This window comes from Orcinus orca, chromosome 8 (genome assembly GCF_937001465.1).
Source record: "Orcinus orca chromosome 8, mOrcOrc1.1, whole genome shotgun sequence".
In the NCBI taxonomy this organism is placed as follows: Eukaryota; Metazoa; Chordata; class Mammalia; order Artiodactyla; family Delphinidae; genus Orcinus; species Orcinus orca.
The window spans coordinates 66,152,910-66,165,955 of NC_064566.1; the positions used below are offsets into that span (position 1 = coordinate 66,152,910).

At 37.1% G+C, this 13,046-nt stretch overlaps 1 protein-coding gene across 2 annotated transcripts in view; it reads right to left on the minus strand.

The window, feature by feature from the left end:
• Positions 1-10,021, minus strand: part of CHORDC1 (cysteine and histidine rich domain containing 1) — a 43,298-nt gene extending 33,277 nt beyond the window's left edge. For both annotated transcript variants that reach the window (XR_004484346.2, XM_033431920.2), the window contains exons 1-4: positions 9,697-10,021; positions 6,242-6,291; positions 3,389-3,445; positions 619-776 (exon numbers count right to left, since the gene is read on the minus strand). Coding sequence is in view for 1 of the 2 variants with exons in the window: in XM_033431920.2 (XP_033287811.1) it covers positions 619-776; positions 3,389-3,445; positions 6,242-6,291; positions 9,697-9,760 (329 nt within the window). In the remaining variant the exon portion in view is untranslated. The remainder of the gene's footprint in view (positions 1-618; positions 777-3,388; positions 3,446-6,241; positions 6,292-9,696) is intronic.
• Between the last annotated feature and the right edge of the window lie 3,025 nt (positions 10,022-13,046).

A 13,046-nucleotide genomic window follows, 5' to 3' on the forward strand; every position in this document is an offset into this window, starting at 1 on the left:
AATGAGACTAACAGTTTTTAGGCAAACTGTTAAAAGATGAGTGACTAGGCTTGTTCTAAGTGGCAAAATATGGACAAATGAAAGAAACAGAATTTGACTCAATACAAGGAAAAGTTAAATACTGAGTTAGTAACATTAAAATGAATTGCTTTAAAATAGAAGTAAATTCTTCTTCAATAGAATTATTTGAAAGGAAATTAAATATTTTTCTATCAAGAATGTTCTAGAAATTATTTAAGAAACAGTGGTAGATTGGAAAGGAAAGCCTCTAAGTTCTTTTTCAACTCAAACTGATTCCCTGACAAGGCCGATTCTTTTACAGAACTCCACTATGCCACCGTGAAAAGGATACACACCAAGGCACAAGAAAGATGTGTGGCTCCCCCGCCCTTAGCATAGCTGAGTACACAGTGAACAAATCTGTACTGCAGTTCTACCGTGTATATGCCCTCAAGGGAATAGAAATGAAAGGCATTATCTAAGAGAAAACCAAATGGTTCAAAGTGGGTGAACTACACAGTAGCTGCAAATGATATTACGCAAAATCAGAAGAGGAAATACCAGGAACAAATGCTATTATTCAAGTGCGACAAAAGTATACAACTGTATAAAGTATACCTTGGCCTTTTTATTGCTTCTATTGGTTTAGGGGCTTGAATGATATGCTCCTGAAATTTGGGTTTCAATTCAGATAGTTCTTTCTTCTCAGTAGTCTTGACTTCAGGTTTGACTGGCTCGGGTGGCTTCTCACTATTATGCCTTCCTTTCGTACAGCCCTGTTGGTGAGAGGTATTCATTCACTGAGAGTTAGCCTATCATCTACTTCACATGCCATGACAGAAATACTATTGTTCAATTCTTTATTAATAAATTCAAGGGCATGTTTTCTCCACTTTTAACACACTGACTTATTTTAAGAAACTAAAAATAGAACTCTAAACTTAATATATTTGTAAATGAGTTCTCACATGCGAATAATGCATTAAAAACAGGCCTTTAGGGCTTCCCTGGTGGCGCAGTGGTTGAGAGTCCGCCTGCCGATGCAGGGGACACGGGTTCGTGCCCCTGTCTGGGAAGATCCCACATGCCGCGGAGCAGCTGGGTCCGTGAGCCATGGCTACTGGGCCTGCGCGTCCGGAGCCTGTGCTCCGCAACGGAAGAGGCTACAGCAGTGAGAGGCCCGCGTACCGCCAAAAAACAACAACAACAAAAAAAAAACCCAGGCCTTTAAATTACACTTGATAAATATCTACTATACTTATTCTATAAAGGTGCAGCATAAACTTGTTTACAGAAAACAAATTCTGGAGATCTCACACAGAGAATTCTACAAGTTATTTATACAAAAGGGCCCCAATTTGAGTCTCAGTTCTCCTACTACCTACCTATATAACCTCGAGCAAGTTAGTTAATCTTTTTTTTTTTTTGAAACCACCAGTTAAAACTTTATTTCTTTCTAAATCACAAAGAATAAGGCATAAACATTTTACAGAGAAATTAAGTTTAAGTGTTTTACTTCTATTAACAAGGGTAGTTGATTTCAACAGATCTCAAATTCCAAAAGAGTTCATATATAGAGAGAGACATACATGGCTCCAAAAACTTTATGACTTTATTATTTTTAAAATTATTTTTAATTACTTATTTTTTAATTGGAGTATAGCTGCTTTACAATACTGTATTAGTTTACACTGTACAGCAAAGTAAGTCAGCTATACATAGACATATAATCCCTCTTTTTTGGATTTCCTTCTCATTTAGGTCACCACAGAGCACTGAATAGAGTTCCCTGTGATATACAGGTTCTCATTAGTTATCTATTTTATACATAGTATCAGTAGTGTATATATGTCAATCCCAATCTCCCAATTCATCCCATCCCCCCTCTTTCCCCCTTGGTAACCATTCGTTTGTTCTCTATGTCTGTGTGTCTATTTCTGCTTTGTAAATAAAATCATCTATACCAATTTTTTGAGATTCCACATATATGCGTTAATATATGATATTTGTTTTTCTTACTTCACTCTGTATGACAGTCTCTAAGTCTATCCATGTCTCTACAAATGACCCAATTTTGTTCCCTTTTATGGCTGAGTAATATTCCATTGTATATATGTACCACATCTTCTTTATCCATTCCTCTGTTGATGGACATTTAGGTTGCTTCCATGTCCTGGCTATTGTACATAGTGCTGCAAGGAACACTGGGGTACATGTGTCTTTTTGAATTATGGCTTTCTAAAGTCAGTTTCCTCATCAGTAAAATGGAGGCAATGGCATTCAGATCTTTTTTGAGAGGATTAAATAAAACAATAGAATACTTCCCATATCTGGCAGGTGGTAAACATTCAATAAATGCTAGCTACCTTTTCTATATTCCATTGAGTTATACATACATTTTAACATCCCTGAAATCATAAGGTAAATCGTACGTCATTTAATTAACAACTTTAGATTTCTTTCTTAAGGGTACACAAAATAACAGTGCATCTCTATGGTATCTTAGATATGATAAAAATTTACTGTTCCTAACTGAAAATGCTTTAGATTGTTGCGTTCCTTCTTTTTGACGGTCTTTTAAGACTACTAACATCAAACGACAAGAACCTACTGTATAGCACAGAGAACTATAATATCTTGTAATAACCTGTAATGGAAAAGAATCTGAAAAAGAATAGGTATATATATAACTGAGTCACTGCTGTACATCTGAAACTAACACAACATTGTAAATCAACCATACTTCAATAAAAATAAATAAATAAATAAATAAATAAATAAAATAAATAAAATAAAATAAATAAATAAAAAGCTAGAGGAAAAATAATAAGCTGTAAGAAAAAATTCTAGGCTGTAATTTTGATGTATATAAAGGAACAAAGTACACTAGAAATAAAATTTAAAAAAATGGCTGCTATCAAAAATAAACCTAGGGCTTCCCTGGTGGCGCAGTGGTTGGGGGGTCTGCCTGCCGATGCACGGGACGTGGGTTCGTGCCCCGGTCCGGGAGGATCCCACGTGGCGCGGAGCAGCTGGGCCCGTGAGCCGTGGCCGCTGAGCCTGCGCGTCCGGAGCCTGTGCTCCGCAACGGGAGAGGCCACAACAGTGAGAGGCCCGCGTACCGCAAAAAGAAACAAACAAACAAACAAACAAAAAACCCTAAACTGACAAGTGGTTAATTAATATCTTGAAACTTTAATCTCAAAAACAGATAAATTCCTTATTTTAAATGCCACAGAAGGGAGGTGAGTAAAAGAAAGGTACTATCTGTGAGTTAACAGGGACTAGTCAATAGATGTCCAAAATCAGACTCCTCAACTCTGGAGCTCCCCATAATATGTACTTTTTGGGAGATAATCTAGGGGAAAAGAAACCCATTAATACTTACTGCAATGCTTAAAAAATCAGAAAAATCAGTTGTTCTTCTCTTACAGCAAGACCAACCCTAAGAAACATAAGAGGGAAAAAAAAATGAAAACCCTATTTGTATGAGAACCACAACCCACTAAAACACTCTATTTGGATTTATCTCCTTGAATCCCGAAGTAACCTGTATACACAACATAGTTTTATAGTTTTTAAGTGTTATAAATAATTCACCTAATCAAGTGAAATGATCAGTTTTTGACTTAAAAAATGAATTAACCAATATTAAAAGTGATTTGTGCTGTGACCCATCATGAAAGGAAGCACCTTGAAATATGGAAACAGAAATTGCTCGTTTTCAAGAATAGTACTTGATTTTTAGAAGAAAAGCAATCTATAATTTCTAAAAACTATTTTAAAGGATCTAGGGAGTAAGTGAAGTGCTTTACTTTAAAAATCCATTAAGTTAGAGATAATAATTATAATAATTCAGTTTCTAAACAAACTCAGCATAGTTGTTCCTCAACAATAAGCATTCTATTTTCAGAAAAACATTAATTCATGTAGTAGCTTAAGCACTGTTAGATCTTTCAAGGTTAAATGATCTTTTCAGCTAGAAGCATACAAATATAGAAACTGTAATGCCGTATGAGATTTCTGAACGAAGTATCAAGCAGCTAAACAATAAATGGTTTTAAGTTATCACCTATAATTCCAATGTAGTACAAAGAATAAGGAAATAAAAATGCAGCAGTCTCAAAGCTTGGGATGTCTCAAATTTGGACTAAGAGTCAGCTTTGCACATATCCATCTGGGCCTCACTGTTTTTCTCAATGTATGCATGAAGAATTTGGTAGTGACTTTTTTCACAATATGCCCTTGAAGTTTTTTAAAAGGAAAATGTTAAATATTCTACAATTCATATTTTCCTTTATTCTGAAATTTAATTTTCTTTTACTCTGAACTGAAATATAGATCAAAAATTACTAATTATTACAAAATTAAATATAAGGTTTAACTAATATAGATAATATTGTCACCAGTAAAGTTATTCTATATGAAAAAAGCTTTACTGTCTCAATTCTATATGAAGAATTAGGTATTCTGGGAATATTGGGATACATACATGACATAGATTGTTCCCAACTGCCGATCTGAGATCTATGGTAGTCCTCAGTAAAATGTGAAAAGGTAATTAAAGTATGTAAGCATAAGGTTGCAAACTGTCTTTTCTTAAGGACTGGTCTTTTCCCTGAATATGCCTTTTCTAATTTAAATATTAAAATGTTTTTTTTTTCTGTTAATGCAATGTTTAACTTCTCACTTGATTAAATAGAAATCCTGAAGATCCTGTAGATTTTGCCTGAAATCTCACTTGATTAAATAGAAATCAATAGAAATCAAATCTCACTTGATTAAATAGAAATCCTGAAGAAATCCTGTAGATTTTGCCTGAAATCTACAGGGCTGTGGAATTCAGTAGGCTTGGAAAATCTAAGTCTTCATATGTTTATAGAGACAATAATAAACAGTAGAATTGGAGTAGAGAAACAAAAACACTTCAAAGTAAAATCAGTAAGTTTAATTAATCAGAGTAATTAACAGTTGGGTAGTAAAAAGAGGAGCAATGGACTAAATGACTAGAAAGTTAGTGATATCATTACTAGCAGCAGCAAACTTGAAAGGCAGGCTATTTTTGGAATAAGGGGTCACTTCAGAACTCGTCTGTGCTTGCCAATGACACAGATAAATGAAAATATGTTGTATAAGTCACTGGCATAGAGGTGACAAGAATAAATTAAGGACAAGAATGAATGAGCTGAATGAGAGAAAACAGGAAGCCAAATCTGAGAAGTGAAGTATGCCCATGGTTAGGAGACAGGAGGAAAACATCACAGGAAAACAAAGTAAAACAAGAAAAGCAAACACAGAATAAATGGCAATTTAGGAAAGATAAAATCCCCTCACCCCCAGCAAAAATAAGTATTCCCACAGAGCCACAGTTTCCATCCCCATAAAAGCTTGTAAAGAGGCTAAAAAGATGTAAGGAAGAGTCAGATCATAATTTGCCCTACTGAACGTTTGTTCTGTTTTTCTCACTCAGAACTAACCATATTAACATAAACTTGCTATCTGCTTGTACCATTGTTTATATGTAGCTAACAGTTAAAAACCAGTAAGGTCCAACTACTCCCTGAAAGGTAAAATTAGAAATTCAAAGGGCATCGATAATATATAAACACATAGGACTGTTTATGTTCCTAAGAATACCTAAAACCATGGCAGCCACACTGCAACAGTTTCTTTTGAGATATACAAGGGAAAATGTACCACATTATCATCAATTTTAAAAGATCAATAAACCCAACACAAAAAAACCTGATCAAACAATATTCTATTATTTCTCTAAATCTACAGAACATCAAGGAAAACAGGTGGCATCTCTTTTCTGTACAGTATTACTCTAAACTTTCATGTCTGTCCCAAGAGTGGCACTGTTTAGTATTTATAATAATGTTCCCTAAAATTCAGAGCTGTTCTTATTAAACAGCACCTGCCTGATATATTGAAAGATTAAGAAGTGTTATGGCTTCTACAATTGCTTTCATTTCCCCTCAAAGTGAAGAAATGAGGGGCACTGAAAGTGAGAACTGGGATAAAAGTAACAATTTTATAACTGGAAAAGCTCTTAAGATCACCATCTACTGTCCTCTTTGCCTTTAGTGGAGCACTTGCTCAAAGCACCCCAAAATGGTCATTAAGAAAGCAGAGAGTCACAAGCTGAGGAAAAAAAAATGAGAAATTCAAGATTTAGTATTATACCTCTGAGTTTACTATACAAATGTGAAAAGACTGTAATGTATCAAGTTCCTACCTTTAATGCATCATGAAAGACTGGAACGCCTGGGTGGTATGTGCAAGCGTCTGGTCAAAAACAAAAGAAAAAAAAAACACTTTATAATGAAGAAAAATCATCATTTCCTTCAGTGTTAACATATAACCCTTTTTCCATATGCAGGTAATACTTTTCTTTTCCTTAAAAATTCAGTAATGCTCGAATTTGATGCATGACACACAGTGCTTAATATAACATTGTATTAAAATAGTAAAGGTTAAAATTCTCATTTGCGTAAGAAAGCTATAAATAAAAACACAAATAGTTCAAGTATAACAAATTATATTTTGTATTCCTCTAATCTTCATTGTAAAATTTTTTAGTACCCGAACTTCAAGCTCTAAATTTTGACCATCATATTCGGTTTTTACAAAAATACTATCAAATTTAAATGTTCTTATGTGCATCGATCCATAAAGGTTGCCCAAGGGATTACCTAAAAAGATATTTTGGAAGAAAAGGTTCAAATTTTAAAAAACTGATACAATATCTAATTGCTAATTTAATTTTCCTACACAGGTGTCAATTCCTAGATATAAACCTCATTAAAAAGAAGTTTAAATTCTACAATCTATTTTCAGGCTTGTCATTGATTGTTAGTCTATTATTTCCCTACCCCTTCCCCATTATAACACCAAGTTTTACTTAACTCTTATGAAAATGGACTTATTATAGTCTGCAATATATAGAATTACATTTAAAAAAACAAAACAACAGATAATAGACACACATTCCCTAGCTAGATAGCACCATGAGCTCAGAAAAAGCAGGTCAGCTCCACACCTGTGCAATTTTCTTATAAGGCTACTTTGCTCAGACTTTCACGTCTGTTTAGCTCTCAATTGTCTACAACCTCTGACTCCTGGTGTCGCAAAATGATTAATTTCTGGTACTTTTCTCCCTATCGCTGTATTAAGTCAGTATGTTTTCCTTCGTTACTACCTAGAGACCATTCTAGCTAATGAAGCAATTAAAGTGTCAGGTATTTTCATGGTACAGTAAGTAAGCCCAGTTTAGGAAGATGCTATTAATTAAGGGTAGTAGTGGGGCTGAGGGCTGAAAAAGGAGATTCAAAGTAAAAATGAATATGCAGAGGAATATGAAGTTGAGAGGGGAATCAGAGTAGAGAACAGGTAGAATATTTTCAAATATCAAATTTACATACAGTCAGAGGCATAAAACACATGTCTGACACAGTAAGAGGCATGATCATAATAATGGACAGTTCTGGCAGAATGGCAGCAGGAGTGAGTCAGGTCTTAACCATACAACTAGTATAAACAAAATTTGAAAATCACTGCTAAATAACAAGCAGATGGACATTTTCATCTTTAGTGTTTCTTTTCTTTTTAAATCAGCTTTGCCAGTTTTGCCCAAAGTAATATTATGGGCAAGAAGCTACAACACAGTAGCGATTAAGAGCCAAGGGCTTTTAACACTGAGTCCGACACTGGCTCAAATTCTGCCTCTGCCTCTTGCAGCTGTTTCAGTTTCCTCACACGTGTGGATTGAATAAAATATTGTTTGTGAAGAGGTGTTTCTTCCAGAATAGCTGTTTTTAACATACGCAAGTTACCACGTCTCTTTAAAACACTCATTTAACTTTTGTTTCAAATGAAAATGTCCTATCATCTTAGAAAGGAGTCTTCTTATTTTAGGCAATACACAAGGTCAAACCTCTCCCATCCTATAAAACTTTCTCCTAATCAAGTCCACAGTTTTCTATTAGCTCTTGTCCTTACTCCCTAGCCCCATTTTCCATCAACCAATTACTTGGAGTATTTATTCTAAGTCTCTAATATAACCCCAATTTTGCTAAAGCGGATAAACTTTAAGCAACCTTAATGGAACTCTGCTGAATTTAATACGGTTGACGCTCAATGCTTGAGACTGTCTACTCCTCTGATTTTTCTGGCTTCCCCCATCTCTTTCCTGGGCACTGTACCATTTCACACACACAAAGCTGACTTCCAAAAAATTGGCTGTACCTCCCCTTAAAATTAGGCTGGTACATAACACCCTATAAATAAACATACTGTCCCATTCAACAAAGCATCAGTCTTCCCTTCAATATTAAAGTAAAATGTGTACAGACACTAAAGCAATTTACTTTTTACGCAGGCTACCAACAGTTAAGGGCTTTGAAACCCCTCATTCCTCGATGTTTTCAGCCACTTAAGTCTCACAATTTTCTACCTGAACTTCATATTAATATCATAAAAACGATTAAACTTATCTTTTTCCTCAGAATCCTACCAAAGATCTTATCATTTTAAATTATGTCCCCAATTCACCTGTGCACCAAGATAAACACTGAGACATCTCAAGAGGTGAAAAAGATTTTTTAAGTATCTATTTTAATCTTGTACACAATGAAGAACCATGTTGCTACCATGCTGAACTGTGCTTCTCTATTAAATGCGTATAACACTACACACTTCACAGAGTTGCTGTCAAGGTTAAATGAAATAACATAATAAAGTGATAGACCAATGTCTGGCATATAGAAAACATACAATAAATGCTAGTCGAATTGAGAAAGTGTTACAATGCTTACAACTTCCAAGGATTCAACTCACTTCTTTATCCCATTCACCTATCAAAATTCAAATCCACTGGTCAGGTTCTATTCTTCACCTAGTCTAATCACTAACTTTCACCTTACATCCTTAACTCTACACCTGGGTGCCATAGAGGACATTCAATCACTGTATCCTATAGACCGCATGGTACTAAATGGAAAGACCACTGCAAAAATACCCAACAAACATGGCTACAAACTAAAGGATGAGGAATGTATCTCCCATTTGGGCGGATGTATCAAAACTTAACAGCGTAAAAATACAAAATAATTTTCTTAACCAAGAACGTTTTAAAGAGTAAGGTTAAAACAAGTGAGTGGATCGAATGAATAAATCGACAGCAGGCTTTCAGACAAATACACTTCTATACTAATAGAAAGAGGCCGAACTTAAACGCTAGGATAACCCGCCCGGGTTAACGCTAGGATAAGGCCTTCCAGGCAATGTCGGTCTGCCTCTGACACACGGACCCAGCAAATCAACCGCAAAGCGAGCCCAGAGCTGGTTAACTTTTGATTCCTTTAAGAGACGCTGTGGGGGGGGGGGGGGCGAGGATAAACATGCTCTGAATTCCAGGCCAATTAGAGAGTGAGCGGACGACTTAGGCAAACACTTGCGCCCGAGGGGCAGTGGGTCCGTGGGTCCGGAAGCTGCAGCGGGAGGGGTTCAGACGTCGTTGCCTGGGCGCCCCCAGAGCGGTCCCGCGCCCTTGGGCGGTCAGGCGGGAGGGGAGGCCCGGGGCGGGGGGCAGCGCGGTGCCGGCTTGCGCGGAGACCCGGGATGCCCTCCGGCCCAAGGGCGTCCACGGGAGGAGGTGGAAGGGAGGGAGGGCCGGCGGCGCGCTTTTCTTACCATCGGAATTGGTCTCGGGATCGAAGCGCTGGCCGCAGCCTCGGTTGTAGCACAGCAGGGCCATTTTCTCTTCCCACCGCTCCGGGTCAGGGTCAAACGCCCAGAACCGCCAGACACTGCCTTTACAACTCCCCTGTCGCAACCACCCGTCTGCAGACTGGGGCGGCTGCCGGCTTCCGGAAACGGCCAGTTCCGCTTCACGAACCTTCGCGAATTTTCCGGTCGCGCAGGCGCACAGGCAATGGGAAGAGGCGGAGGAAGCGCGGCGGCCGGCCGCAGGCGGGGGCTCCTTTAGGTGGGACTACGATGGGTAGGGGGCCGGGGTCGGAGATGCAGCCAAGATATTTGCCGGAGAGAAACCTTAAAGGCTGGAAATGTAGGCATCCAGGGCACTGATGCGCTCTCTCCGGATCTCCTCACTCATTGGCTGCAGGTATCTCGCACAGCGAACGGACCGCCCCGCCCTCTCGGCCCCCGTAGCCAGTCATCCTGCTTCCTTTCGAGACTGAAATTACCCGTAAGAGCCTGGTCGATGTGTTTGCTCCTTAGCTGCCTGAGAGTGATTGTAGAGTCGTTCAGTATTTCCGAATCCTCTTCCTGGAACGTGGTTGCTTAATAAATGATGAGGGGGATGGTGGACGAATCTCCCTCTGTGCCTCCACTGGCCTGATCTCAGAAGCATTGAAGAAGTGTAGGCATCGGGAGCAGTTTCGGTAACGAAGTAATTGAGGTCAAATCACATTGAAAATACAAAGCACTTGAAAATTAGAATATCAAGGAGAAATGTTGCTCAATTACAGCGCTAAAGTGGTCACTATTGCTCTAAGACGCTGGGGTAATTGTTATTGTTTCGTGTTAGCTTCCATTTAATCATTTTGCGATGCTGAATTCTCCAATCCTGGATCATCTGGTAAGATTCTATCAAGAGCATCTTAAAAAGTGTAGTGATACATTAATGGGTACACGCAAACAACCCTAGTTCCAACTTGTATGTTTACCAGACTTGGTGTGTTTGAAATAAAAGCAAATGCTTCTTGATAACAGGTATACTGAACAAAATGGGAATATCAGTATTTGTCAAGTAGAAGTAAAAAGCTATACAATATTTCTAACGATCCCAAGTCTGTTCATGAGAAATGAGTTCAGTCCTCCCACCCCAATGAAGAAGACTTTTCATTTTCCATATTCGTTCCTCCATACCTAGAAGTATTAAATTTCTATGTAGTCATTCTAACATAGATATGTACAATGTTGTATTCTCCTTTATTTTACCTAAGGAGTATTTTTCTGTTTTGTTTCATAATCATATTATGAATGATGAGGTAGATTTCTGATGAATAAATTCACTATAACCATTCTTCATTTAATCTCACCAACTTCATTATACAATAAGCTTCAGTGATAAACTTATTGTATGCTGTTTTTCTTATTTTAGATTTTTGAGAAGTAGCAGTAAGGTGTATGAACTGAAAAAACAAAACAAAACACAACCCTACAATATAAGAGCTGTGAATTGAGTTTTATTCCGAGTATTATAGAGGACTTACGCCCAGAGCAGCTCTGAGGAACTGCTCTGAAGAAGTAGGGGGAGGAGCCAGTGTGTGTGTGTATGTCTGTGTGTGTGTATGATTTTGGATAGGGAATACATGCAGTCAAGCACACATCTCAATAAAAGGTTATCGCTAGCCAGGAGGAACAAGTATCTCAGTTAATGATTTTAGTGCCTTTTTTTTTTTTTCATGTAAGGGAAGATGCAAGATTTTGGTTTCATTAAAATTCTTCCTGAGATATCTAACTATCTAGAGGACCTATTTTGCCAAAGCACAGAGTGCCTCATCCTGTTCTTCCTCTTTAATTCCTTTCAGGGTGTACTGCTGGTCAGTGACTACAGTGGCTAATGACTTGATCCTTGTAGAAGTGAATGGTGTGTGACATTCTTTGTTTTGCAAGGGCTTAAGCCTTTTAAAATAATTTTGGGACTTTAAAGGTATATACTGTCAATTGTTTCCAAAAAAGGTGGTATTAATTTGCTTTTTCACCAGCCATGGATGTGAGGAGGAGCGATGAAGAGGTTTAAAAAGTTGGTTGTGGCCAAATCCACTTTCTGAGTAGCCTAGCATTATCATAACATTGCACTGTTTATCAGTAAGCTAACTCATTTAAATGGCTTTAATGTTTATTGTCAGTTTTTTTCAACTATAGCATTTTACAATCAGAAAATAATAAATGCTTATAATAGATAATTTGAAAATATAGAAATGTATGAAAAATAAATCAACAATAATTCTACTTCTCAGCAATAAGTATTGAGATCACTAAAATAACTGATAAAATTATTTCCAGTGGTTTCCCCCTCCCCCCAGGCAAGTATTGGTATGAATGTTAAAAAAAAAAAAACAGAACTGGAGTCATAGTGTCTACAGAAGTTTAAATTATTCTTAGTAAGAAAAGAAAGTATAGAGACAGTGCATTCCACTTCACCCCCAACACTTCATGTCCATTCCCACACTCCAGTGCTGACTACCAGGAACTGTTCAAGAAACTTTGTGGTGGTAACACGCATAATTTATATAGCCTTTAAATCCAGCTCCCACCTCCCTACCCCCCAACACACACGAACTATTACATAGTATCTTGAGATTTTTCCCATGCTATGAAAGCAGTGCTGTAGAATAGCTGAAAGTGGGAAGTGGACCTTTGGAGTCAGACTGGGATTCAAATCTTAGCTCTGCAATATAGTGCCTAAAAGACTTTAATCATTTCAGGAAATCTGTCTAGACTTCAATTTTCTCTTCTGTCAAATGTAAATCATCATAATTCTTTAGAGATCATGTAAATGTTGTTAGTGTTAAAAGCATGGAAATCAATCAAAGTGTGGAAATCACTTGTAAAGCTCTTTAGTGCATTGCCTTGTGCATGGTAGGTGCTCAATAAATGAAAACTATTTTTACTTTGAAATGTTCTACAGAAATAGCATGACCAAATGGTATTCAATCCTACTGCCACAAATACCAATATTTTCTTAGATGACATAGGCATTCTTTGTTGTTGCACATAGATGTGGCTTCCAATATTTTTCTTTTGTAAATAATAATATGATTAACATCCTTATATACAAATATTTGTATCTCCTTTTTTCTCAGCTTAGATCCTTGAAAGTGGAATTTCTATGTAAAATAATATGAACAAATTTAAGATGAAATATACACCTATGCTACTTTCCAGATAGATTATACAAATTTACACTCCCAACAGCAATAGATGAAAGTCCTAGGTTCAGAGCATCCTTCCAGCCTTAAATACTGTAACTTCTAATAATTTTGCTTTCTTTTGTTTTGTGAATTCACTCC